This window comes from Pituophis catenifer, unplaced genomic scaffold (assembly GCF_029215685.1).
Source record: "Pituophis catenifer annectens isolate HBS135680 unplaced genomic scaffold, rPitCat1.0.hap2 SCAF_2, whole genome shotgun sequence".
Classification (NCBI taxonomy): Eukaryota; Metazoa; Chordata; class Lepidosauria; order Squamata; family Colubridae; genus Pituophis; species Pituophis catenifer.
This window is the reverse complement of record NW_027256882.1, coordinates 199378386-199405916: the sequence shown is the minus strand read 5'-3', so window position 1 is coordinate 199405916 and position 27531 is coordinate 199378386. Positions and strand designations below refer to the sequence as shown.

General features: G+C 41.9%; 1 protein-coding gene across 1 annotated transcript in view; it reads left to right on the top strand.

Moving 5' to 3' along the window:
• The first annotated feature begins 4361 nt into the window (after positions 1–4361).
• The window catches only part of LOC139310323 (cysteine-rich protein 1-like), a 53628-nt gene continuing 30458 nt past the window's right edge, over positions 4362–27531 (top strand). Inside the window, exon 1 of the mRNA XM_070934481.1 lies at positions 4362–4404. Within this exon, the coding sequence (XP_070790582.1) occupies positions 4362–4404 (43 nt within the window). The remainder of the gene's footprint in view (positions 4405–27531) is intronic.

Sequence of the window (27531 nt, the reverse complement as noted above, 5' to 3'; positions counted from 1 at the left end):
CCGGGATCAGGTGATTCCCTTTTGCAACCTTCTGACAAGCAAAGTCAACGGGGAAGCCGGATTCACTTAATAACCCCTGCTACAAACTTAACAGCTGCAGTGATTCACTTAGCAACTATGGCAAGAAAGCTTGTACAATGGGGCAACTGTCTCGCTTAGCAATGGAAGGTCTCTTGGGCTCACTTGTGGTGATACGTCAAGGACTTACCTGTATAGCTACTTGCATATAGTCCTTGAGGTACAATCATTTGTTTAGCAACCATTTGAAGTTACAACGATGCTGCAGAAAGTTACTTACCACTGGTCCTTGCTTTTACGACCAGTCCCATGGTCACCTGATCAAAATTTGGGAGTTCAGCAGTCGGCCTATAATTAAAATGGATGCAGCATCTTGGGTGGGGTCATGCCACCGTCCACCTTCCCAGCCGGCTTTTAACAAGCAAAGTCAACAGGGGAAGCTGTTCGTTGAACAGCCACCTAACAACTTCAGCGATTTGTTTCACAACAGTGTCAAAAAAAAAAAAAAAAGATTGTAAAACTGGGTTCAACTCACTTAACAACCGCCCTGCTTAGCAATGGAAATTCTGGTCCCAATTGTAGTCATAAGTTGAGAATTACCTGCATAGAGTTCTGTTGAACGGAGGAGAATTATTTATTTATTTATTATTTATTACATGTATTTATATGCCGCCATTCTCCCGAAGGACTCAGGGCGGCGAACACAGTTAAGAAACAAGTACAATAAAATCCCATTTTAAACCAAATAACTAATTAATAGTAAATAATAAAACCCAGGATCAGAGTCAGCCTATTTGTTTGAACAGCCAAGTCTTAAGGTCCCGACGGAAGGAACGGAGATCAGGAGCCGTCCGGAGCTCAGTAGGTAATTCATTCCAGAGGGTGGGAGCACCCACAGAGAACGCCCTACCCCTGGGTATAGCAAGACGACATGGGCTCGCCATCGGAACCCTGAGGAGAGCGGCCCTATGCGAGCGAACAGGACGGTGGGAGGCAAGCAGGAGAAGGTCCTGCAAATATCCCGGACCTAAGTCATGTAGGGCCTTATAGGTGAGAACTAGCACCTTGAAGCGGACCCGGAGAACCACTGGTAACCAGTGCAGCTCATGCAGGAGGGGTGTTATATGGGAGTAACGAGGGGCTCCCATAACAACCCGTGCAGCTGCATTCTGGATCAGCTGGAGTCTCCGGGTGCATCTTAGGGGCAGGCCCATGTAGAGGGAATTGCAGTAATCCAAGCGGGAAGTAACCAGGGCATGAGTGACTGTGCGAAGGTCATCTCGGTCCAGGAAAGGGCGCAACTGGCGCACAAAATTATCTTCTTTACCAAACTAAGTATTGAGTACAATAACATTTCTGGACTCCCAGGTGAATCTGTTATAAAAAAATAACGTAGGCTGTCCATAAAGTTTATTCCATGGTTGATTTAATGACCTTTAAGAGGCTAGAAGACACCTGGCTGTTCCTGCTGCAACGTATGAAGAATCTTTCCACAGCAGCAAACTTTCCGGGAACCCAGCCATTGCTGTAGCACCACAAAAGAACTGCTGGCATCATTACGCATTGCCCTGACTCCTTTCACTCTGTGTTTTGCAGCGTGGAAAACAGCAGGATATGGCTGTGTAATTTCAGGGCCTGGAACGAGACAAGGGTATCTTCATGGGGACAGGGTATGAAATCTAGGTTGTCAGGCTGCTCTGGCAAATCAGTGAGGAAGAAAAGCTTTAATTGGGCTCCTTTAGTGTTTGATACATTTTATGCTAACTTAGAAATCCTCCATACATAAAAAAAAAAAAAAAGACAATTATGCATTGGAAAGAGACTTTGTAATCAGCCACATCATAGAGTCTCCCAGATTCCATAACCCTCAATGACGGGGAAAGGTTCTCAGGGGGGTCTCTTTCAGCTACAATGGTAACTTAGGAGGTAGAGAAGCATGCACTGCTGTAGGCACCTGTGGTGGGTTCCTCCCGGTTCGGTCTGGTTCGGCCGAGCCGGTAGCGGTGACAATATGATGTCACTGAACCGGTTCTCCCCACCCACCCTCCTCCCCACCCACCCACGTTATTCTTACCTTTTATTGGGTCCCACCCCCAATCTATTGCTGCCTCCTGAGTCCCAGCTGATGACAAGGGAAAAAAACTGTTTAAACTCTTGCTGCGGGGCTTCAAAGGGCCGTCCTACAGCTGATCAGTGTTAAAAGCAAACAAATGAGTCGGGTCATAAGTGTGAGGACTTGTCGTAAGTGCGAGGACCTTCCAGAAATGACTCTGACCAGCTAGCCATGCCCACCTAGTCACATGAGCTCCAAGCCACACCCACAAAATAAACCACGCCCACAGAACCGGTAGTAAAAAAATTTAGAACCCACCCCTGGTAGGCACTGAAGGAAGGTATTTCATTGGCTCTTACCAGTCACTAAATTTGTAAATATATTGGCTTTAGGTGATGTTGACAGGGGAACATTACAGTCATCACCACTCAAGAATGGAGGTATGAATGGATATGTGCTTCAGGTGAGAATATAGGACAGTGACAATGTGACCTTATATAAATGGTGTTTTTATTCATATACAACATCAGGAGGAGAACATCAGCAGAGCTGGAAAGGATCTTGGAAGTCTTCTAGTCCAACTCAGTGGTAAGTTGCCCCCAGTTCGGACCAGTTCGCAAGAACCGGTAGTAAAACTGGCGGGAGACCCCGCCCACCATCCCGGATGTTGTCATCAGCAATGTGCGCATGCGCAGAAGCAAGGTGAGCGTGCGAGCGAAACATGTGCGCACGTGCGATCCTGTTGCGAACTGGTAGTAAAGGTAAGTAGAACCCACCCCTGGTCCAACTGTATATCAGGCATACTGAGAGCTTAAAATAAAGTGGATTTCCAATAGATACATAAATAGCAGAGAGGTGATTAAAAAAAAAAGAAAGAATGGGAACCCACTGCATTTTGTTACCCTCTTCCAGAGATCTTGGGAGCTGCATGGGCTAGAAGTTGCCTACCTTGGTCCAACATGGGTGTCCAACCTTGGCATCTTTAAGACTTGTGGATTTCAACTTCCAAAATTCCCCAACCAACCAGTTGCCAAGGTTGGACAGCTGTGGTCTAGAAGATGAGCAATAGCAATAGACTTATATACCACTCCACAGTGCTTTACAGCACTCACTGATCTGTTTACAACCTCAGCATATTGCCCCCAGCAATCTGGGTCCTCATTTTACCAACCTCAGAAGGATGGAAGTCTGAGTCAACCTTGAGCTCATCGAGATTGAACTTCTGGCAGTGGGCAGAGTTAGCTTGCAATACTGCATTCTAACCACTGCACTACCACAGCTCCTGAGAATGTTTGCATAAACTGCAGCAAGACACACAACACAAGGTGGCTTCAGAGAAACCAGGACTAGGTCAAGAGAGGTCTCACCATTTTCAGATTTCACTGATTAAGGCTAAAACCTTGTTTCTTGCTCTCATGTGCTGCCTGACATCCTGTCGCATTGGAGGAGAACTTAAGAAAACTTGTTTTAGAATGTGCCTTACACATTCTAGACACTAGAATAAGAGGAGAGGAAGAAAGAGACAAGGGACATTTGCAGGGTGGGTGAGTGGATGGGTGGATAGGTTAAAAACAAGTCCAGGTGGCAGCCATGATCCCATGATCAAAATGTCACTCCTTTTTAAGGTGTGACCTTACATATGATGCACCTGAAAAGAGTGGGGTTTCAATTAGACAGTTGTGGTCATCTTGATTTATTTAACATTGCTTCCCCCAGCAAAGCCCCTAAAAAGACATAGTTATGTGACCAGGGTCCTCAAAAAGTGGCAAAGGAGGAGGAGGAGGAATGGACGGAAAAAAATCCTTTCAGAATAGTGTTTTTAAAAGAGCTTTGTTTTAAATATCATATTTTAACTTTTTAAAATTATTTTGCTTTAAGAAAGTTACTTTCAGGTTTTGTCTATTTTGTTTTGTTTCAGGCCCCAAACATGTTTCCTTCAGGAGGTAGGATGCTAATAAACAATAATGTAATGTTTGAAATAAAGAAATAAAAGAAAATCTAAACTAAATCAAATATCAAATAAGCAGAGGGAGAAAGGCCGAAGACTGCCAGATCAGAACCTAAAGAGATTACAACATCATGCTTTAAAATAAGAAATACTTGATACCTTCCTTCCATTTCATGCTGCCACTACATCACATTTACCAGCGACCACAACATCCTCTCTGAAAAAGCGGAATGTAGCACCACCCTGCTCACCCAACCCTGCTTTTCCTGTCTCTTCATGTGAACAAAAGTCTGTTTATTCAAGAAGCGTTAGTTGGAGAGTGTGCCTAAAGGGAGATAGACAATGCTTTCCTACTGTCCCATTTGTGGAAAGCCAGTCTACTTTGGTAAGTCTTTTCGTCGTATGACCGTTTAAGTCTCATCTGTTCAGGTGGGAATACTGAATGTTGTGAATGAAGCCATGGTGGCGCAGTGGTTAGAATGCAGTAACGAAGGCTGATTCTGCATTCCCAGTACCAGGAGTTCGATCCTGACTGGCTGAAGGTTGACTCAGCCTTCCATCTTCCGAGGTTAGTAAAATGAGGATCTAGACTGTTGGGGGCAATACGCTGACTCTGTAAGCCACCTAGAGAGGGCTGTAAATCACTGTGAAGCATTACATAAGTTTAAGTGCTATGCTCTAGCCATGATGAATAGCCTGAAGATCCCATTTTCAGAACTTTATTGACAGAAGAAACTGCCAATAAAGAAGAACATCTGTAAGTCTGGGTTGAAATGAGGGATCCTGAGTGCTCTCTGAGCTTCGTTGTTTTCTTGCAGATGTTTTATTACCCAAACTAGGTAACATCATCGGTGCAACTCAGAAGTGGGGTTTTCTCTCATTTTATATAGAAAAAAAAATGCTATTTTATTTGAACTGCTAAGAAAGTATAAACTTCCATAGAAAATGGCTTTCGGATGTGCTGGTTAGGGAAGTCAACTGCATAGGCCTGAAATGTATTACAAAAGGATCATTAATTCTGTCATAATGTTCTTGTAAAACAGAGGGATTCGGAAATATTTAAGATGCCTTCTAATTTAGGAAACATTTGTCTTCTTAATTCTGAGCCCTGCCTCTCCTTGGCCAAAGCCACTCTGCAAATTCTGTTGCAGAAATTAGACATGTTGCACAAAGGAGGTCCAAACTAGGAAACAGCTCCACATGACTGTCCCTGAAATTAATTATACACAGTTTCATCCTCTTGTTTGACTGTTATGTTCCTTTGACATATGGTCTTAGTTTTGTTCAGTTTTTTCATCATTGGGTTCAGGGATAGGCTTCAAAAATTTTAGCAAGGGGTTTTCTGCCCGGTTGCTAGGTGAGCGTGGCCATGGTGGGCATGGCCTAGTTGGCCTCCTGCACCACGGTGGAGGGGAGGGGGATTTTTGCTTTCCCCAGGCTCTGGAGGTTTTCCTTGAGCTCCAGGAGGGTGAAAATGGCCTCCCCAGGCTCTGGAAGCCCCCCGGAGACCGGAAATGGGCCCGTTTCTGGCCTTCCCAAACTTCCGGTAGGCCCGTTTTCGCTCTCCCTAAGCCTCCCTGCATGCCCTGTACTTACCTGCATCTAAAAGGGCTGCATGGGGACTCCTGGGAGGGGAGGGGTGGGGTGGGGTGGGTGGGGCCAGCCAAGAGTGGTATTTGGGGGTTCTCCGAACTGCACAGAATCTTAGCTACAGGTTCTCCCAAACCCCTGCGAAACCCCAGCAGCCCACCCCTGATTGGGTTCCTTTTCTTCCCATTTTACTGTAAGTTTGAAAAGAGTTTCTTTAAAAACTGTTCCCTAGAATTGTCCCTGGAGGCCAAAAGCAACTTGGGAGAACTTTTTTTTTATACCTTCAAGAAATTAAATGAAAGTTAGCTGTTGTTTAAATTAAATTGTCCCCACCCCCACAACCTAGTATCTTTCAGATGAGCTGTGGCTCTCATTATTCATCCCCCTCCATGGTGGGCGAACAAAATGGTGGGTGTCTTCTGTTGGACTATCCATGTCCAAAGGGAAACCTCCAACAAACATTTGTGATGGAACTAACTAAAGAATGTGTGCTGCACAATGCTTTCTTATAGCAATATTTTGCAGATGTTTCAGCAAGGCCTGGAAGAGAGCTCAGTGGGAACAGAGAATAAACAAGGCTAAAACTCTGTCTTTCAATGTCAAGGCTGTTTAGAAACTGACTGGGACCACAAATTTGAGCCTATTCCTCCTTTCCATTTCTTCTTATTGTATCTTACATTAAAGTGATTTTTCCCCCCTATTTCTTTTCCTTGGCTATTGAAGCATCCTAGTACTGAAACCCAAAATAATGAAATAACCCTTGGAATTATGTTTAAGTGGTTTTATTTTTCTGCCTGATATGAGAAATCCTGACCCATCTGAAAGTTTGAAATCCTGAAATGTATCTTGGGTAGATTTTCTCCTGTATTTGGGTTTTGGATCAATTGTCTCTTTCACCCTCATTTTAAACAGCTCCTGTTTTATAAAAATAGGTTTCTTCATCTTCAGTGCTTGTAGCAAACTCTAACCTTTCCAAGGAAAGAACTACTCATTAGGGTGGGTGGATCTTCCAAAGATGACTTTGTATGTTTTAAGGCACATATTTGAGAGACTGCTATTAATCTCCCTAACCTGGTTTTGCTACACCAGGAATGTAGACATTCCTGATTCAAACTCCTGAGTGTTAGGAGGCTCCCAAGGACATGATAGAAAGGGTTTAGTTCCAGTGGTGGGATTAATTTTTTTTTACTACCAGTTCTGTGGGCATGGCTTGGTGGGTGTGGCAGGGGAAGGATACTGTAAAATCTCCATTCCCACCAGAGGTGGGTTTCAGCAGGTTCTGACCAGTTCTGGAGAACTGGTAGCGGAAATTTTGAGTAGTTTGGAGAACCGGTAGTAAAAATTCTGACTGGCCCCGCCCCCATCTATTCTCTGCCTCCTGAATCTCAGCTGATCGGGAGGAAATGGGGATTTTGTAGTAACTTTCCCCTGGATTGAGGAGGGAATAGAGATTTTACAGTATCCTTCCCCTGGAGTGGGTGGGAATGGAGATTTTACGGTATCCTTCCCCGCCATGCCCACCAAGCCGCACCCACCAAGCCGCACCCACAGAACCAGTAGTAAATTTTTTGAAACCCACCACTGATTCCCACCCCACTCCAGGGAAAGGATACTGTAAAATCTCCATTCCCTCCCCACTCCAGGGGAAGGTTACTGCAAAATCCCCATTTCCTCCCAATCAGCTGGGACTCGGGAGGCAGAGAATAGATGGGGGTAGGGCCAGTCAGAGGTGGTATTTACTGGTTCTCCAAACTACTCAAAATTTCCGTTACCCTCTGCTTAGTTCCATTTCGAACCTTGACTAGACATCTGACATTCTGTGCTTGATTGTAGAATCTGTGGTAGTTTTATTTCATGCACTGTTCTTTACCATATTCTTCCATGTTCCCTACCTGAACAGTGGGTATTCATTTTGAGAGAGAAAATAGTCCCTGCCTCTTCTTTTTCTCCTATTTATGATAGCAGAAGAGGTATCTTTACACGGATCTGGATCTATTTCCATTAAAACTGGGGGAAAAAAAATCTGTCCATGTGCTTCAAGGACTCCAGATGATCACTTTTGGCTTCATGGAGGCACAGCTGCCACTGTTGCCGAGGTTCCAAATTTACAGGGAATCTAAACACATTTCCTCCCAAAAAAGGCAACTTTGTCTTTTCAGTATTGGGAAGAGATGTGCATCCCCTCCATTCTTCTCCCTGTCTCGTGATACACTTTTTTTTCATTATGATTATCTATTTATGAGCATGACAGCTGCAAAAGCCATGAAGATAGTGCGGTCCTTCCCCGAAAGCAAAACAATGAAGCCACAACAGCAGAAAACATGGTTGAAATATTAACACGATGAAAAAAGCACACTAAAAGTAACTTTAAAGGTCACTCTAAAGCCAGCCTACCCCCTTCAAAATTTCATGGATGTTTCTATCAAGACGAAGCCTTTACAATACCTCGAATTTTTGCTTCAAGCCTAGTTTTGAAGGTATCACATTTATTCCATTTGAAACTGCAGTTATTTTGCGGCTGGGGAAATCATTGTGATAGTATTGGACAGCCACTACAAAACAAATAGCCGTTATCAATGGTTTCCATACGGGTTGGTCTTTCTGTCCTATTTCCTCCAAAGAGCACAGCAGATAGTGGGTTCATTATCTACTAGCTGCCCAGAGTTATTTGGTTAGAATAGGCAGTCATACACATAAGTCCCTGACTTACAACCATTTGTTTAGTGACTGTTAGAACAGCACTAGAAAAAGTGGGTTATGACCATTTTTCACATGGTCACATGATCAAAATTTGGATGGCTGGCAACAGGCATGTATTTATGACAGTTGCACTGTCCTGAGGTCATGTGATCACAATTTGTAACCTTCCCAGTCGGCTTTCGACAAGCGAAGTTATCTGAGGGACCGTCTCTTGCTGGTCACATCTACCCAACTGACTAGAGTGGGGAGCCAAGGACTTTTGCAGGTCCCATCCCCTAGGGAGATACACTGGTGGGACACAGAAGAAGAGCCTTCTCCATGGTAGTGTTCTGACCCAGCCTTAGCAGAACCAAGAAACAGAACCCCTTGTCCCAAAAAAATCCTCTTTATTTAGCTACTGGGAATTCATGGCATTCCCACACAGAAAAGCCCAGGCAATAATCCTTCCAAGGGTTAACTGAAGTACAGACCTTATCAGTCCTTGGATAATTGCCAGGCTGGGAGCTTCCAGCCACAAAGCTGTAAATCAAATTCTCTCAAGCAGGCTCTGAGACACGAATCACAATGAATAAATCCGAATGGTTGTTTCCCATGATGTTACTCCCCTTTAGCTTCTATTTATTTCCCAGCCAGGGAGGGGCCAGGCAGCATCCACGTGTGCCTTTCTTTCTGAGTCGGCTCCTGGTACTCAATTGTTCTCCTCTCCTGACAGCTCTGTGCATATGCACATCTGTAACAGGCCCCAGCTGTTCTTCTTCCCCACTTATCTCCGACTCCAAAGGCAGCTGGGAAATGTTGGACAGCCGTGGCTCGCTCTCCTCTTCTGATACAGAACATTCATCAGAGCCTTCCCCAGACTCCAGGACTGGCCCAAGTTCCTCCCCAACCTCCTCATCGTCCAAGTCTGCCGCCAGCTCTGCTGGCAGCTGGTGAGCTACAACAGGTGACTCCCTCTCTCTGAAACATCATTTCGCCAGAGATTAGAGTGGCCCTCACTCTAACGTTCTTCAGGAAGGCGCTGAAGACCTGGTTCTGCTAGCGGGCCTGGGGAGCCTAGAACGGGTTGGAGCCCATTAAATGGCTTGTGTGATGTGTTGTTGCCGGAGTTAGGGGGAAACGGGCTATTATTTTATTATTTTGTTGTTTTGTTATTTTTTATTTTTTTATATATGATGTTTTTATATTCGTGTAAGCTGCCTTGAGTTGCCATGTGCAAATAGGCAGCAATATAAATTTTCTAAAACAAATAAATAAAAGTCAATAGAGGAAGCCAGATTTGCATAATAACCAAATCATTCACTTAACAACTGCAGTGATTCACTTTACACCTGTGGCAAGAAAGGTCTTAAAATGGGGCAAAAGTCACCTAACGACTGTCTTACTCTGCAACAAAAATTTTGGGTTCAATTGTGGTCATATAACAAAGGACTGCCTGTCTAAATTAGTAAATAAATAAATGAAATGGCATAAAAGGAAAAGGGATGTGGAGGGAAAATGAGAAGAAGCACTGGAGCCATTGTTCTCTATCTTGCCAATGAGTGGGATGGGCTAGTCTCCCTGTTGTCAGGATATACTGGGAAGCAATGGTATGCAGTTTTCCAGGACAATTGGATTCCTGGTGATGGATGAGGCAAGAGACCGCTGTCCTTCAACCCACCACTCTCAAAACAATAGTTCCTTTCCTTCTGCCAGAGGCCTAGACTAAGAAGCCATGCATTACGTTAATAATGTAACTACACTACAACATGTGTGTCAAACTCACAGTGTCACGTTGCCATCACGTGAAAAAATCATGATATGTTTTCCCCTTCGTGGAGCTGGGGCGGGCATGGCCTGCATGTGACGCATTTGGCCTGCGGCCCACCAGTTTGACGCCCCTGCTCTGTAACCATGATCCCACTGACTCAATATTCTTCTCCCAGAAATAGTTCTAGAACAGGGCTGTCAAACTCATGGCCCATGGGCCGGATGCGTCACGTGCTGGCCACGCCCACACCAAGTTTACCAAAGGGAGGGGGAAGTCATGATATGTCACATGACGATGCCATGACAATGTGAGTTTGACACCCTTGTTCTAGAAACTTGGAGTCTGGATTCTGAGCTGCTCCTTTTCCTGGAGTGCTCCCCCTCCCAACAATGAAAATGCATCTCAGAATTTTTAAACCATATAAAAAAACTTTTCTGCTCTCACCTTCATTTCCTCAAATGCAGTTGTTGGGGCCTCAGATAGAACCATCATCACTCTCCTTCTTCCTGATCACCCCATTTCCTGAACATGTGTGCTCTTGTTTTTTTCTGATACTTCCTCAAACATCTGGTCTTCTCTTGAGCAGGTGATCACTCTTCAGCTCTCAGCAGTTTTCTTCCACAGGACTTTCAGAGATCAGTTGAAGGGCTGTGGGGAAGTGAGTTGTGTGGAGTTATTTTTCTCTGTTCAGATGACTAACTTAAAACTTGTTGGATACTCTGAAGTTCTTGACAAGGAATGTGACTATGAGATGAGGTTGGCAAATTATATGGGCAAGGAAGGTGAAACCAGTTTGTGTACAGATAGAGAAGGGAGTGTGATAATAAAAAAATATGTGCAGGCTTGGTTGAACCTTGCAGAAACATTTAAAGAGGTCCATAGAAATACTGCACTGGATTTGTACAGCATTGGGGCCTTTACCAATGTTGGTCCCTGCTATATGAGGCTAGTTTAGACATCAAAATTTGGTTATTTGCAATTATTGTGTAAGAAAGAAAACACCCATTTCTGTTTGACATTCCATATCTATGATCCTTTGCAGTAGTATTGACCCAGTGGTGGGATTCAATTTTTTTTACTACCAGTTCTGTGGGCGTGGCTTGGTGGGCGTGGCATGACTTGGTGGGCGTGCTTGGTGGGCGTGGCAGGGGAAGGTTACTGCAAAATCTCCATTTTCTCCCCATTCCAGGGGAAGTTTACTGCAAAATCTCTATTTCCTCCCAATCAGCTGGGACTCGGGAGGCAGAGAATAGATGGGGGCGGGGCCAGTCAGAGGTGGTATTTACCAGTTCTCCAAACTACTCAAAATTTCTGCTACTGGTTCTCCAGAACTGGCCAGAACCTGCTGAAACCCACCTCTGTATTGACCTAACTTGATCTGATTCTAAGGTTAAGATGGCGTCACTGGAGAAACCATGGAGGCTCAATTTCTTTTCGGATTGCTGTTTCCCAAGAAAAACTGCCAATATCAGATGGGTCAGTCTGCTAGGTTGTGATGTAGTTTCAGCCAGTAGATAAAGGTATTTATCTAGCGATTAGATTCAAGTTTACTGAGTCTTGAGTACTGCATTTGGAACACAGTGGGTGACCTGGAAGATACTTCTTAGAAGTTTTGTTTGAATCCTTTCTAAGGTGATCATACTGTATTTTTTCCTTCTTTTTATGATCTGTAATCCCTTAAGGTGATCACACTGCTATATGGTCCTAATTGAGCCTCTTATAGCAATTGTGCTTGAGCTTTACCAGCAAAGAACTTAATTGCAGCAGGAATAAATTGTGTGTCAGGTGTTAAAGGCAATGAAACCATTGGGGTTTAAGCAGCGAGGAAGCCACAGAAACAGGAAGTACAGATCCAAAAAGGAAATTACCATTTTGCAATTTTATGTAGCTCAAGAAGCAAACATGCTAGAAAATGTGAGCAACAGGATGCTGCAAAATCTCCATTCCCTCCCACTCCTGGAGGAAGCTCGGATCTCAAAATGGAGATGTTTTTCGGTTTTCCAGACGCAGGTCAACATGAAAATGTGTTTCTTTTCCATATCTGAGCTCTGTGTCAAAAGTGAAGTTTTCTGGCTGAATTGAGTCCAATGCCAATTCTGAGATTTATGAATGACAAGCTTGCCTTTACTCTTTCATTATGATTATCATTTTGGGCAAATGTTTCTAGCAGAGAATCACTCAGAGCCTTATCCTTCCTGATTTATCTACCTGAAATAAGGATAATGAAGTCGGTAGCACATATCACTATTCAACCCCCGCCCTTGTTTGCATCCATGTTAACCAACTTTAATTTTTAATGCATGATTAGTTTAATGAAAAGAAGAACTAGGAGTGCACAATAGAGCAGTGTCCCAATATCTAAGGGATTGCCACAAAGAAGAAGAAGCTATTCTCCGAAGCACCTGAAGGCAGGACAAGAAGCAATGGATGGAAACTAATGAAGGAGAGAACCAATCTAGAACTAAGGAGAAATTTCCTGAGAGTTAGAACAGTTAATCAGTGGAACAACTTGCCTTCAGAAGTTGTGAATGCTCCAACACTGGAAGTTTTTAAGAAGATGTTGGACAACCATTTGTCTGAATTGATATAGGGCTTCCTGCCTAGGAAATGGGTTGGACTAGAAGACCTCTAAAGTCCCTTCCAACTCTGTTATTCCATTATTCTGTTATTGGACCTGCCTCAGATTCAGGACAAGTACATCCCAACTGTTGAACTTTCCATTCAGAGCAATGTGATGCCATATAGATATTCAGTTTAGAGCAGGGTTTTTTTTTAAAAAAAACAAAAACTGGCATTTTCTGTATTCTAATTCTGTTTCAAATTCTTTCCAGAATATGATATACAACAGGCTTCCCAGTGCTTGCTTGCATTCTTCCTTTTCTCCCCCTTCCCTTCTTCCTTCCGTTGTGCTTGGTGAAATCAATTGCAATTATTGCACAAGCTGGAATTTTCACAGGCAACACCTATATTGTTTAGTATAATATCTATGTAGAGTGAAGAATCTCTTCTCAGGCAGTAAAACAGAAAATGGTTAAGGAGAATTATGAGACTGATTTCCAATTAGAAATTCTGAATGCCCCTTCATCTTCAAATTATTCCCAGGGTTCATGTTCACTTAAAAAAGTGGTTAGAGAAATAGAACTTAGACAGATACATCAATATTTATGGGGCCATCTCTTGCTGCTGATATGTAATCTGAAGATTAGATCAGTTGAGTGTGGTCTGGAGAAGAGCAGTTGAGAAAAAAGTAGAGAAAAGCAAACCGTCAGCACGTGGAGCACAACAGTCAAAAGAAACGTGCAAAACGATTTGAAACGTTTCGAGTTTAAAATAGCTGCTTCAAGTGATTTGTGCTGCTTGTGTGTGTGTGTGTATGTGAAAAAAGACTTGATTCAAATTGAACACAAAACAGGTTGATCTGCTTGAAAGAAATCATGGTTGGTTTTTGAAGGTTCCATTAGAAGTCTTATTTTTTCCTCGTTATTGGCATGTTACACTGAGTTGAGTTTTCCTGCCTGAAGAACTGAGCCTTGGTGGCACAGCAGACTAAAGCACTGTTAAGTAACACCAGCTGCCTGCAATTACTGCAAGTTCAAATCTCACCAGGCTCAAGGTTGACTCGGCCTTCCATCCTTTCAAGGTAGGTAAAATGAGGACCTGGTTTGTGGGGGCAATAAGCTGACTTTGTATAAAAAAGAACACTGCTTGGGGGGGCGGGGCGGCGAAAGTCCTACTAAGCAGGTATATACAAAAGTATGGCGGCTATTGTTTAACGCATTGTAAGCCGCCCTGAGTCTCCAGGAAAAGGGCAGCATATAAATCGAACCAATAAATAAATAAATAAATAAACTGGGGCTGTATGGCAGAATGGCTATGTGTATGTATTCCTTATTGACTTAAGCTTGAAAGAGGTGGCGCTTTGGAGCAAACCAGGCTCCAAACTAGGACGATTAAAGGCCTGGAGACTAAAACATATGCAGAACGGCTGCAGGATTTGGGTTTGGCCAGTCTAGAGAAAAGAAGGACTAGGAGGGACATGATAGCAGTTATTCCAGTATTTTAGAGGCTGCCACAAAGAATTGGGGGGGGGGGTGGTCAACTTATTTTCCAAAGCACCAGAGGGCAGGACCAGAAACAATGGATGGAAACTAATCAAGGAGAGAAGCAACTTGGAATTAAGGAGAAACTTCTTAACATGGAGGACAATTAACCACTGTGGAACAATGTGCCTTCAGACATTGTGCATGCTTCATCACTGGAGGATTTTAAGAAGAGTATATATATATATATATATGGTATAGGATCTCCTGTTTGAGCAGGGGGCTGGACTAGAAGACTTCCAAGTCTCTTCCAGCTCTGTTCTGATTGTGATTCAGACAGACTGGCACAACAAGGAGCCAATAAATCCAAATTGGTGGGGTGTTCTTGTTGTTGGTAAGGTGCCAGGCTAGAAACCAGGTGGTTATGAGTTCTAGTCCTTCTTGGTCACAAAGCCAGCTGGGTGACCTTGGCCCAGTCATTCCTTCTCAGTCCTGGGAAAGAGTCAAGGACAAATCACTTCTGAAAATCTTGTCCAGAAAACTGCAGGGACTAGTCCAGGCAGTCACCAGGAGTCAAAAACTATCTCAAAGGAACTAAAAGAAGAAGTAGTAGTAGTAGTATACAGAAAATGACTTATGACTTCAAATGGGATCAGAATTACCATTGCTAAACGAGGTAGTTGTGAAGTGAGTTGCGCCCAATTTTACAACTTTTTTGCCACAGTTGTTGAGTAACTCACTGCAATTTTTAAATGAATCACATGGACGTTAACAATATCCAGATTTCCCCACTGATTTTACTTATCGGAAGCCAGCTGAGAGGGTTGCAAATGGTGATCCTATGACCCCGGGACCCTGCAGTCATCTAGATACATGTCTGTTATCAAATGTCCAAATTTTAATCATGTGACTGTTGGGATGCTGTGATGGCTGTAAGTGCAAGGACGGGTTGTAAATCCCTTTTTTTCAGTGCGGTTGTAACTTTGAACAGGTGCTAAGTGGATGATTGTAGATCAATGACTATCTGTACACATAGCCTTCAGAACTAAAATACCTGTGTTTCCCCAAAAATAAGACTGGGTCTTATTTTCTTTTGGGCCCCAAAATAATCACTAGGGCTTATTTTGGGGGATATCTTATTTTTCCCCCCCCCCCCATGTACGGGAAACCCACTTCTGCTTATTTGTGGCGGGGCAAGAGGCCACATGGCATGCTAGTGCCACTGCCATGAGGCAGGGGAGGGTGGAGCTGCCCCACGTGCCCCACACCACTTACCTCAGCATCCCAGCCAGACCACCCATGTCCCAACACCTGCCTTCCCTCACAGCAGCAGCTCTAGCAACCCCATCCAGCAGGAACCTGCGTGGCCCCTGGCCCACTTCTTCTGCTTGCTCACAGCTGCAGTGGAGCAGGAGGCTGAGTGACACACTGGTGTCATGGCCATAAGGCAAGGCAGGGGGGGGTGGAGGACCTGCCCCACGCATCCCACACCAGCTTACCTTAGGGCCCCCGCAGCCAGGCCAGCCACGCTGTGACACCTGCCTTGTCTCACGGCTGCAGCACCAACACACCACTCAGCCTCCTGCTCTGTTGTGGCCACAAGCAAGCAGAAGTGGGCTGGTGGCCATGTGGGCTCTGGTTGCACATGGCTGCTGGTGCTGCTGCCATGAGGGAGGTGTCGGGACATGGATGGCCTGGCTGTGGGGGCCCTGAGGTAAGCCGGTGCAGGGTATGTAGGGCAGCTCCACCACCCCACCTCGTGGCCACAGCACTGCAAGCAACCAGACAGAATGGGCAGGTGGACAGCTGCACAGGCTCTTAAGTAGGGCTTATTTTGGGGGGTAGGGCTTATATTAGGTGCACATGTAAAAACATGCTAGGGCTTATTTTTGGGATAGGGCTTATTTTTTGGAAAACAGGGTAGATGACGTGTGAATGTAAAATTGACTTTAGGTCTGTCTGCCCACATTTGATACATGCGCCAGGGCTCCTAGTGATTTTGAGATTCGAGATGCAGCGAGTCTCCATTTTCAAAGATACTTTGAAATTGCCACAATCAGCAATTTCAAAGACATGCACAGAGTGCACACAAACACTTTAGCTTAGCAAGCCAGCTATGTTACATTTTTGTTTGTTTGACTTCATTCAGCTGCTTAAACATTCATTCTTTTGGAGTTCTGTATTTTGGGTGTGTTTGAAAAAGCAGACACATAGTAACTCTGTTTGATTTGGGAGAGAGTTTCTGCGTTTTGTTGATCATTGCACTGTGCATTGTCTTGTGCGTTTTTTAATCTAGGGAACCTTCAGAGTGCAAAAGACTTAGCTGGCCTGCTAAGTAAAATGACTGTGCACTCTTGTATAGTATTGATATGGTACATTTTGCTTCAAGGGCATGTTCAGATTTGTTGATTTGGCCTGTATGCATCTCAAACACTAAACATGCTTTAAAAAAAAAAAAAGTTGTTTTGCTGAGTGAGAGTTTGTGTGTGACCTATGATTCCTTTTGTGTGCCGCATGCTGATGAGGATAAAAATGTAATTTACATTTAAGATATAAAATGCCTGATAAGGAGGGTTGTTTTAATTTATTTCTGTTTCCTGGAAGGGGTCCTTTCCCCTGGGTGGACACTTTCTTTTTCTACCAGGCAGAAATTGCATTAATTTTGGGCAGCCAGCCTGTACCAAATTGCCAAAAAGGAGAGAATTCCCTCCCCCAACTAAATTTGCAGGTATGTCTTTAAATATTGTGGGGATGCGGTGGCTCAGTGGGTAAGATGCTTAGCTTGTTGATCGAAAGGTTGGCAGTTCAGCGGTTCGAATACCTAGTGCAGCATAACGGAGTGATCTTCCATTACTTCCTCCAGCTTCTGCCAACCTAGCAGTTCGAAAGCACGTAAAAAATGCAAGTAGGAAAATAGGGACCACCTTTGGTGGGAAGGTAACAGCGTTCCGTGTGCCTTTGGCGTTTAGTCATGCCGGCCACATGACCACGGAGATGTCTTCGGACAGCGCTGGCTCTCCGGCTCTGAAATGGAGATGAGCACCGCCCCCTAGAGTCGGAAACGACTAGTGCATATGTGCGAGGGGAACCTTTACCTTTAAATATTACAATGAGATCATGATCCTGCTATCAGCAAGGATAGGTTTGTACTCATCCATCTTAGATTAAGAGGAGGCTTACTCTACTTCCATTATAGCTTGGCACCTGGATATCTACAGGACCACCTGCTGCACTCTGAATTGGCACAAGCTATTGCATCGTATATGGTGGTGCTCCACCATCGGTAACTAGAAGAAGCTGAAGTAAGGAAGTGCTACTTTTTGGGGTCACTGGCAATCTTCAGGAATGATCCCTCTTAAATGCATTCAGAAAAATGTATTTTAAAAAAAAGTTATTCCAGAAAGCATTTTGGAGCTATGGTGGTGCAGTGGTTAGAATGCAGTATTGCAGGCTAATTCTGCTGACTGCTAGCAGTTCGATTATCACTGGCTCAAAATTGATTCAGCCTTTCACTCTTCTGAGGTTAGTAAAATGACAACCCAGATTGTTGGGGGGATATGCTGACTCTGTAAACCACTCTGTAAAGCATTATGAAGTGGTATATACAGTATGTCTAAAAGTGCTATTGCTAAAAGTGCACACACACACGTGTGCGCACGCTTTTTTTTTTTAAAGAAATCTTGTTTGGGTTAATGGACTGACTGGAATTCATTTTCTGCCAGGATGTCCTCCTGCCCTGGAGAAGGAAATTGATTTGAAAGGTGTGTGAGAGAAATTACAGCTTCTGTGTGTTCTTTCTCTTTTTTTAACATGAACCAGTTTAGTAATCTCTCTGCATGTTTCTTTCAATTAGTATACCAATGGACAAAGGAAGAAAGATAGCCATATATCTGGATTCAAGGAAAGCAATATAGGAGACTGAAAAAACATGCTTTTGTGATGAGTGTTTTGAAAAATATTTTATTTCCTTTTATCTGCCAATTCTTCTGCAAGCTGGCTTGGTGGTTGCACTCAGGCTGAACTGCTACCATATCTATTCTTGTAATACTGGAGAGAAAAGAAGGGAGCAAGATACTTCTTCTGTGTTTCCATGGTTTCTTATGGCCAAAATACTCAAAATGTTTTGAGCCTTGTTTCAACGAAACGTGTAACATACAAACTGATCAGAGTTTCTTTCTGTCAAGAGATAGCCAGTTTGAAATGTTTGGCTGGACTGCTCCAGATGAGATGTTTTATTTTTTGCTTGAAATAAAAACACGTTTTTGTTTTCTTCTCAAGCATTTTTTTTTCCTGGTAGGGTTAACAACAGGCAACTACAAATTCTTGAATCTCTTTTTAATGACCCCCTTGGAAAATAATCACTGCGAACTAAAATTGCCTAAAATCAACTCCGTGGCTTCTCGCTATTCTGAGAAAGGAAAGACACACAAACTATAGCAGGGATGGAGAACCTTTTAGACATCGAGTGCCTAAACAGCACGCACGTGCATACCCAAATTGAAAGATGTGCACATGCGCATGTGCAGACATGTGCGCGTGCGCAAGAGACCCGAACACCAGCTGGCTGGCAGGAGGCAGGGCATCCCAACAGTGGCAGCATGGCAAGAGGTAAGATCTTTTTCTTTCGTGAGCTTCTGTTTCATTGTTTGCAGGGAAACAGAAGCTCACGAAAGAAATGCCACGGAGATCTGACCTGGGGCGACAGCGCGTGTACCAGCAGAGAGAGGTCAGAGATCTTGCGTATGTCCGGGGGCAGTTCATTCCAAAGGGCAGGGGCTCCCACAGAGAAGGCTCTCCCCCTGGATGTCGCCAGCCAACATAATTTGGCCGACGGCACCCTGAGGAGTCCCTCTCTGTGGGAGCGAACTGGTCGGTGGGAGGCTATCGGTGGCAGAAGGCGGTCTCGTAAGCTGCTCAGATGTCTTGGTTGAGTTGGGCTGGTTATAGATAGATGGATGGATATGATTAGATAGATAGATAGATAGATAGATAGATAGATAGATAGATAGATAGATAGAGTAGATCGATCCTTTGTCCATTTTTCTTATTGCTTGTCTCATCTAGACTCTTCCTTCTCTCCCCCCACCCCACATTGTCCACAATTAACTGCAACTCCTGACCACCGAAAGATTGACCATCTTGAACTTTAACCCTTACTTAAATTCCAGTGGGAGCCTATGTCAGTCAACTGACTTTCACTGTTGTACTACTCCCATAATTATTGACTATTGGCCCCATTAACAAGGGGAATTGTAACTCAGTAACATCTGGTTTCTAACTCCAAGAAATATCTTAAGACATTGGCTGCCTACACTAGAGCATGCAATAGAACCCCTACTACTCAAAGTAAGATTCATTTTGGTATTTGCAGTAGAAAATCCTACATCCTCCTCTCCTTGCCATAAATTTGGACGATTAACACATTAAATCATGAACAATTTCCTGCTTTTTCATGACAGGCAAAATCGGCCTCTCTCTGCTACATGATACTTCTGACCCTAGACCTACTGTTGCAGAGAAACCAAGAGCTTCTTAATAGTCAGCAATAAACAGGGTAGTGCTCTCTCTCCTTGAGCCATATAGTCCTCAACTTACAACCACAATTGGGATCAGGATTTCTTTTGCTAAGCAAGGTGGTTGTTAAGTGAGTCGTGCCAGAGTTTGTGACTTTTTTTTTTTTGCCACGGTTGTTAGGTGAAGCACTGAAGTTAAGTGAATTATGTGGCACCGGATAAAGCAATGGCTGGAGGAAATGCTAATGCAAAATATAAAATTAAAGCCAGAACTTTTCTTACTAGGTATTACAAGAGATAAATACAATAAGGAAACAATATACTTAATGTTACATATTCTAATGGCAGCAAGACTGGCCTTGGCACAAAACTGGAAAAATAAAGAAACCCCCTCAGAAGAAGAAGTAGTAGCTAAGATATTAACTTTTGCTGAAATGGACAGGTTGACGTTGGAACTCAAAGATAAGAGCGAAACAGAATGCTACGAAATCTGGAGTAAATTATACTATTGGTTGGAGAGGAGGAAGATTGCCGGGATAAAGGATTACTGATGAGTTGAAAGTTTAGAAATCTATATGTTAGTTTCTTGAAAGAGATAGGAATGAAATTGTTATGGATGTTAGTTCTATAGACGTAAGAATGTTCATGTTTGAATTGTGAAACAAGGTTTGTATAATTTGTATAACCTAAAGGAATTGTATTAGTTGTAAGGTAAAATGTGACGGAAAAGTCTAAACCGGAAATGTCAAATCATGTCCAATGTTTTTAATTGTATTATTAATAAAAAACTTTAAAAAAAAAGTTAAGTGAATTATGCAGCTGTGAAGTGAATTCAGCTTCCCCTATTGTCTTTGCTTTTTGGAAAAAAGTTGGGAAGATCGCAAATGGCAATTATGTGACACCAGGACACTGCAACCATTGTAAACACATGCCAGTTGCCAAGCACCTGAATTTTGATCATGTGACCATGGAGATCCTAAAAAAGTACTACGTGCAAGGGCCAGTCATAAGTCAGTGACTTGTAACTTCAAGCTGTCACTAAATGCATGGTTGTAACTCAATGACTACTACTATTGAAATTCTGGTCTTGTACAAAATTTTCTGTCATTTTTGTTGCTATCCCTGAGGTTCTGCTGAGGTATCTGGAAAGGAAGAGTTGCCACTTTAGATCTTAAGTTCTCTATTGTAGTTTCCATATATCGGGAGCCATAATTCAACATGCAAGATGGAGAATTTATTGTGATGTAGTGGAAATTGTATTGGTAAAGAATTATAGTACATCAGCTTTCCTATTCTGGTGTCCTTCAGATATATTGAATTCTTATCAAGAATGATGGAAGGCACTGGATTGGAAAAGACAACATGGGGTGATGGGAAAAGATTCATCAGATAGAGATTTGCACTTAGGCTATATGTTGATGATATTTATTTAAATTAGATGTCACTAAATCCTTACAAACTTCTGGTAGATGAACCATTTCCCAGTAACATACCATGGTTTCCTTGATGGACTCTTCAGGATAATTCTTTCTAGTATCTGCATTTCATGTTTTCAAATCCTTTGGGGGCTGGAAGCTAAAACATAGGAAGAACAGTTACAGGAATAGGGTATGTCTAGTCTAGTGAAAAGAAGGACATAGGGATGACATAATACCAGTGTTCCAATATTTGAGGGGCTGCCACAAAGAAGAGGGGTCCAATCTATTCTCCAAAGCACTAGAAGGTAAGACAAGAAGCAACAGATGGAAACTAAAGGAGAGAAGCAACCTAGAACCAAAGAGACATTTCCTGGCAGTGAGAACAATAAACCAGTGGAACAACTTGCCTTCAGAAGTTGTAGGTGCTTCATCACTGAAGGCTTTTAAAAAGAGATGGGCCAGTCATTTGTCTGAAATGGTAAAGGGTCTCCTGCTTGAGTAGGGAGTTGGATTAGAAGACCTCCAAGGTCCCTTGCAACTCCTTTATTCTGTTTGGAACAAAGGTATTGAGAGCAACCTCACAAAGTTATGAAAGTGCAGCATACTAAGAAATATTGCTAGGATTGCAACTAATAGAATTCACCTGTTTGCAGGTATGGACATTATTGACTCCGTTCCTAAATCATTGGCAGTAATTCAGTCTTGATGGTTATAGAAATGGCTACCACCAGCAGTATTTTCATATCACTAATCCCACACATGGGTTCTCTACCATTGCAGTAGTCATTACCCCTGTTAATAACTGCTATGTTGTTTGGTCAAGTAAACACTCTGAGCAGGAGTAATTAATACTGACGTCCTACTAATGGTATTCTAAATGCTGTCAGAAATGATTGTGTGTATATGAGCACTGGCTGTGAAATCCCTTCCATTAATAAGTGCTTATGGGCACAACATGACCTCAAGAAGTTTGTTGGCTTGCCAATATTTTGATTTTACTAGGAGGAAAGTGACAGGAGAATATTTAGGGTGGTGAGGAGTGAAAAGAAGTAGAGATTAACTGAACTGACCATTGATATTAGCCATTTGAATGCAGAAAAATGCACTCAGGGAACACTTCCTTTTAATCATTTGTAAATGTCAAACTTGTTTCCTTTATAATATTTTGTCTCTTTCACATTTCAGTATTTTATGACCATTGACACTTTTTTCATAGGATACCAAGTCATTAAAAGAAAAGTGATTAGCCAGTGAAAACCTGAGTGGTGAATTATTCTATATAGCGTTTTTGTTACAATCTTCAGCCAAGCTTTTCTCAGCCTATATTGCAAAGACCAAGCCAAATTTGAAATTTAAAATTAAACATTGTCAATTAACATGATTTAGAACAGTATATATTATTAAAACCAGTGCGATGTCTGAAAGGATCTGGAACAGCATGCACATAAATAATCTCTAGTTTAGTGATGTGTGCATTGAACATAAGTAGGAGGGCATAGATGATATATGTTGAGGAACAATATTTGGTTATAATGGTATAATGGTATAATGGTATCTTTTTTTACACAAGGTTCTTCTCTCTTGTCTATGGAGATTCTCAGTCATCCAGGTCATGGCTGTCCCAAAAGGCAACTGGACTTTCTTTGTTTTTCCTTGAAGATGTTTCACTTCTCATCCAAGAAGCTTCATCAGTTCTGACAGGATTACAAAAGACCGTTCTTGTCTCATGTAATCCTGACAGGGATTCAGTCCATTCTAATTCCTGAATGGTCAGTGCGATATGTATTCCTAAGAAATAATCCTGATTTTAAAAAAAAAAACCCATAGTAGTATTAAGACCTCCAGCGTAATCCTGTACTGATAGTCCTCAAATTATGACTGTAATTGAGCTCGGTACTTCAGTTGTAAAGCAGATCACTCCACATTTGCTTAGTCACTGCTTCAAAAAAAAGTCATAATATTGGATGATCTACTTTACCACTGTCACAATTTATGATTGTAATTGCCAGGCTCAATTATGGTTGTAACTCAAGGACTGCCTGTACGTCAGAACAGCATCTCTCCAGAGATTAGTATGGCTCCTACCCTGATGACAGTCAGAAAGTCACTGAAAACATGTTTGTTCTCCCTTCCTTGGGGCAGGGTGGTGGCTGAGTCCCTGGTCTTGTTTGCTAAAGAGAAGTTGTCTTCTTAGAATTGAAATGGCTGGTTTATTTTTTATCATTTTTGTTTTTTAAGTGTAAGTCACTCAGAACAGTGGTGGGTTGCTCCTGGTTCTGTCCGGTTCTATAGAACTGGTAGTAAAACCAGCGGGAGGCTCCGCCCACCTGCCACGACGGCATCATGGGTCATCTGCGCATGCGCAGAAGTTTCTTATCTTTACTGGTAGTAAAGATAAGTAGAACCCACCCCTGACTCAGAATCATTTGGAGTCAGTCAACCTCTAAATTGTATGTATGTATGTATGTATGTATGTATATATGCATGCATGCATGCATATAAACAAACAAACAAACAAACAAACAAACAAACAAATAAATAAATGCTCAGGAATGAACCCTATTACATTTAATGGGACCGATTGTCAGAAGAGTTTGTGGAGAACTGCAGCTTTCAAATATTCTTACGCGTGTTGAAAAGTATCTAAGGATAATATGTAAATTTGCTGTCTGAATTTACTTACTGCTGTTGATGATAAGTTATCACACATAATAACTTACCAACTATGTCAAGCATTCAAAAATTTCTCAATAATCTCAATAATTCTTACAACATGATGTTCCATGTTGTCAAGGGAGAGAAAGAGAGAGAACATGATGAAGGCTGACAGAATACTGATGTTAGGGAACACTGTGCAAGCCTATGTTCATATAATTGGTACTAGGACATATCTCTAATTAGTGTATTTAGTAGACCAGTGCAAATTGGGTCTAACCCAATTGGAATCATTATAAAATTACAAGAGTTCTCTTGGATCAGGCCATAAGCCCATCCAATGCAGAATTTAATGTCACATAATGGGCAACTAGGCATATTTGGGAAGTTCAGATGCCTGAATGATTGCTCTGTTCCACTGTTGGAACAACCCAGCTTATTGTTCAGGAGATAATAAACCGCCATCAATATTCATAGCCACTGATAGCTTGATTCTCCATGAATTTGTCCTCTGCCCTTTCAAAACCTTTGAAACTGGCTGCCAGTACCAGAACGGTTGGCAGCAAATTGCAGTGTTTAAGTATGCACTATGTAAAATATATATATATATATATATTTCTTTTGTTGGTCTCACATCTCCCTGCATTTCTTTTCAATAAATGAACTTGGGAGAGAGAGAGAGTGAAACTCACTATTCACATTATCTGTGCCTTGTATAATTGTATATACATCAAGCAAGTCTTTCTTTATCTTCTTTTATCAATGACTAAAGAGTTTTTTATATATATAATTTGATTTATATGCCGCCCTTCTCCGGAGACTCAGGGCGGCTTACAAAGTGCTCAGCAATAGCCTTCATCCTTTTGTATATTTATACAAAGTCAGCTTATTGCCCCCACAACTGGGTCCTCAATTTACCTACCTTAAAAAGGATGGAAGGCTGAGTCAACCTTGAGCCTTGGCGAGATTCGAACCTGCAGTAATTGCAGGCAGCTGGTCTTAATAACCAGCTTAATAACAGGGTGCCTTAGACCACTGTACTACCAAGGCTCCAGTTGCGGTATTCTTACCTTCTGTGCGAACTTCTTCAACCCCCTAATTATTTTGATTGCCAACTTCTTCCACCCTTTCTATCTCTATCATATGCTTCTTAAGGTGAAATGACCAAAATTATGCACAGAATTCCGAGCCTGATCTTATCACAGAGCTGTACAAGGATTATTATAGTGTTAGATTTGTTTTCAATCCTATCTAAGGATTCCAGACATGGGATTTCCCTTTTTATAGCAATTGCATCCTGGACTGATATTGTCACTGAATTGTCCACCATAACTTAGTTTCTTTTCTTGGTCAAAGTCAGAATCCACTAATATATAAGTAAACTTTATACCCTTTCAATTAAACTGCATTTGCCATCACTGAATTTGAAGGGATACTTCTGTTACTTTTTACAATTTCTTTTAAGATTACTATCCTGAACTGATTGGTGTATCATCAGGAAACATAGCGTCTCATTGCTCAGCTTTAACTCCAGATCATTTACACTATATATAATTTTTTAAAAACATTGATTTGAATTAATGGATCTCTCAGGGACCCCACCTTGCATGTCTTTCCAGTGTGAGGATTGTCCATTTGTTTCTATTTTGTGCTTCTTGTAGCCAAATCCATCAGAGCCCATGTCTTTGCATGCCATGAAAATTGAGTTTCCTCAGAGGCCTTTGATGAAGGAATTTACAACACTTGGACTTTGGAAAGTCCAAGTGTACAACATCTGTTGGTTCACCCTTGTCTCCCTGCTAGTCAATATTCTCAATAACAACTAGAAGATCAGTGAGACAAGAGCTATAATTGGACTCAACAATGAACTAAAGGGCCACTATCAGTGAGCTGTTGGACAGCATTACTTGGTCTGTTGTGTGGATGTTTGGTGGTTTAGGGGTGGGGAATTTGTGTTGGGTAGGGGTGTGTTTGGGGATTGTTATGTGTGTTGGACCTGGGCTTTGGATGTTAAGTGAATCTCGTTGTATGGGTAGACTGTGTATAATGTATAATCAAGTTATTATTATCTTTGCAGAAGCTATGTTGGTACTTTCTAGTGAGACATATTTTTTTGTACTTGCTTATTTTTTTTCTTTAATATTGTAAAACTTTCAACCATTCTTCTCCAGAAGAGAATTGACCTACAATTTGCTTTATTATTCATCCCTTCATCTCTGTGTTAAAAAATAATAATAATCAGAACTGCCATGGCTATTTTCCAGCCCTTGGAAACAAATTCCAAGGTTCAAAAGAGACTGCATATTTTTATGAAAAGATCAGCAATTTCATATCCAAGTTGTTCAAAAATTCTTGGGTGGAAACTGCCTGGATCCAGGGTTTTATTTATTTTTAGTTTGTCAATTTGGCTTAGAACCTCAGCTCTCATTACCTTTATTTGCCTCAGTTCAACTGACTTCCTCCAGAAAAGCCAACTCAGGCACACCCATCCATCCTACAACCTCAGCAGGAAGCCTGAGGCAAAGAATTCAGTTTCTGGATTATTTCCTTATTCTTCTTTAAGTGCCTGTAACATGCAATGGCCAAATGAACTCTCTGGACCCCTCTTTTTATTCCAAGTACTGTGTGTGTGTTTGTGTGTGTGTGTTTTGTTTTATTGTTTTTCTTAATAGACTCTATTATGGGCTTCTCATAGATTTTGTTTGTTTGTTTTGCATCTTTTAGCATTGCTTGCATATCTAACTTGCCAGAACATATGGTCATTTCTGTTCTTGTTTGAGCAGACTTCTCTGATCTTGTTCATTAATCATTTTAGTATTTTCTTGGACTCTGTTTTTTTTTTCTTGGACTTTAGTGAATATTTATTGTTTTGAGATATACAGTAATTTCTAATTCAGATTCTGTTGTTGTGTTTTTGAATAATATGCAACCATTATGAAACAAACGGACGTTCTTGAATCTCTCTTTCAACTTTTCTTTCCCCCCCCCCCTTTTTCCAAATTAAAACTTTTAATTAGTTTATCGAAGTATAAAATAGAAATAAAAAAAACATTGAAAAGGAAAAAGAGAAAGGAAAAAGAGGGGGTATAGTGTAATGTGAGGGGGAAAAAGAAAAAAGGCATCAGCTTCCCACTCTCTTTGGCACAGTCAAAGGTAACAACATTACAACTACAACTTTCCTTTTTTTTTCAATCCACAGTTTTTGGGGAGAACGAGGGAGGAGTTTACTCTTCCGAAGTAAAATGTGGCTACTGAGATTTGTTAAGGGATACAGAATACTGGTTACCATTCTACCTTATAAGTCTGGAAAAAAGATTCTGGACATTATTTAGGATTAAATCTCATTTTACATCTCCCTTTATTGACTCATAGGCTATGTGGAAATTTACTTTGTTTGCCCCATTCAGAACATTCATTTTTCCAACCTGTATGAGGTTGATTAGCATCACCCATTGTTTCTATGTCAGATGAATTCATTTTCCATTTGTGGTCAGCTTTACCTTTAGTGAAAAGTACTATCAATAATACTGGCTTGCTTTTGAAGGTTGAATATAGAGACCTGCAATGATTCAGCAGAAGGGTTCCTTCCATTTGTAATTTTTTTTTTTTTACTTCATGGGATACTGTGTACTCTTTGACATATTGTACCTCTAATACTTCTTTTCCAGTCTTTCCACTATAGCTTATTTCTAGAGGTAACCCTGGCCCAGTTGATGACTTCTATTAATCCAGTTTCTGCAGTGGTTGCTAGATCTGTGGAGTGCACTTTTACCCTTGTGATTTTGTGGGGTTTTATTTATTTATTTTTTGTTTTGCTCAGCGACACTTACTTCTTAGATCTACATTGTC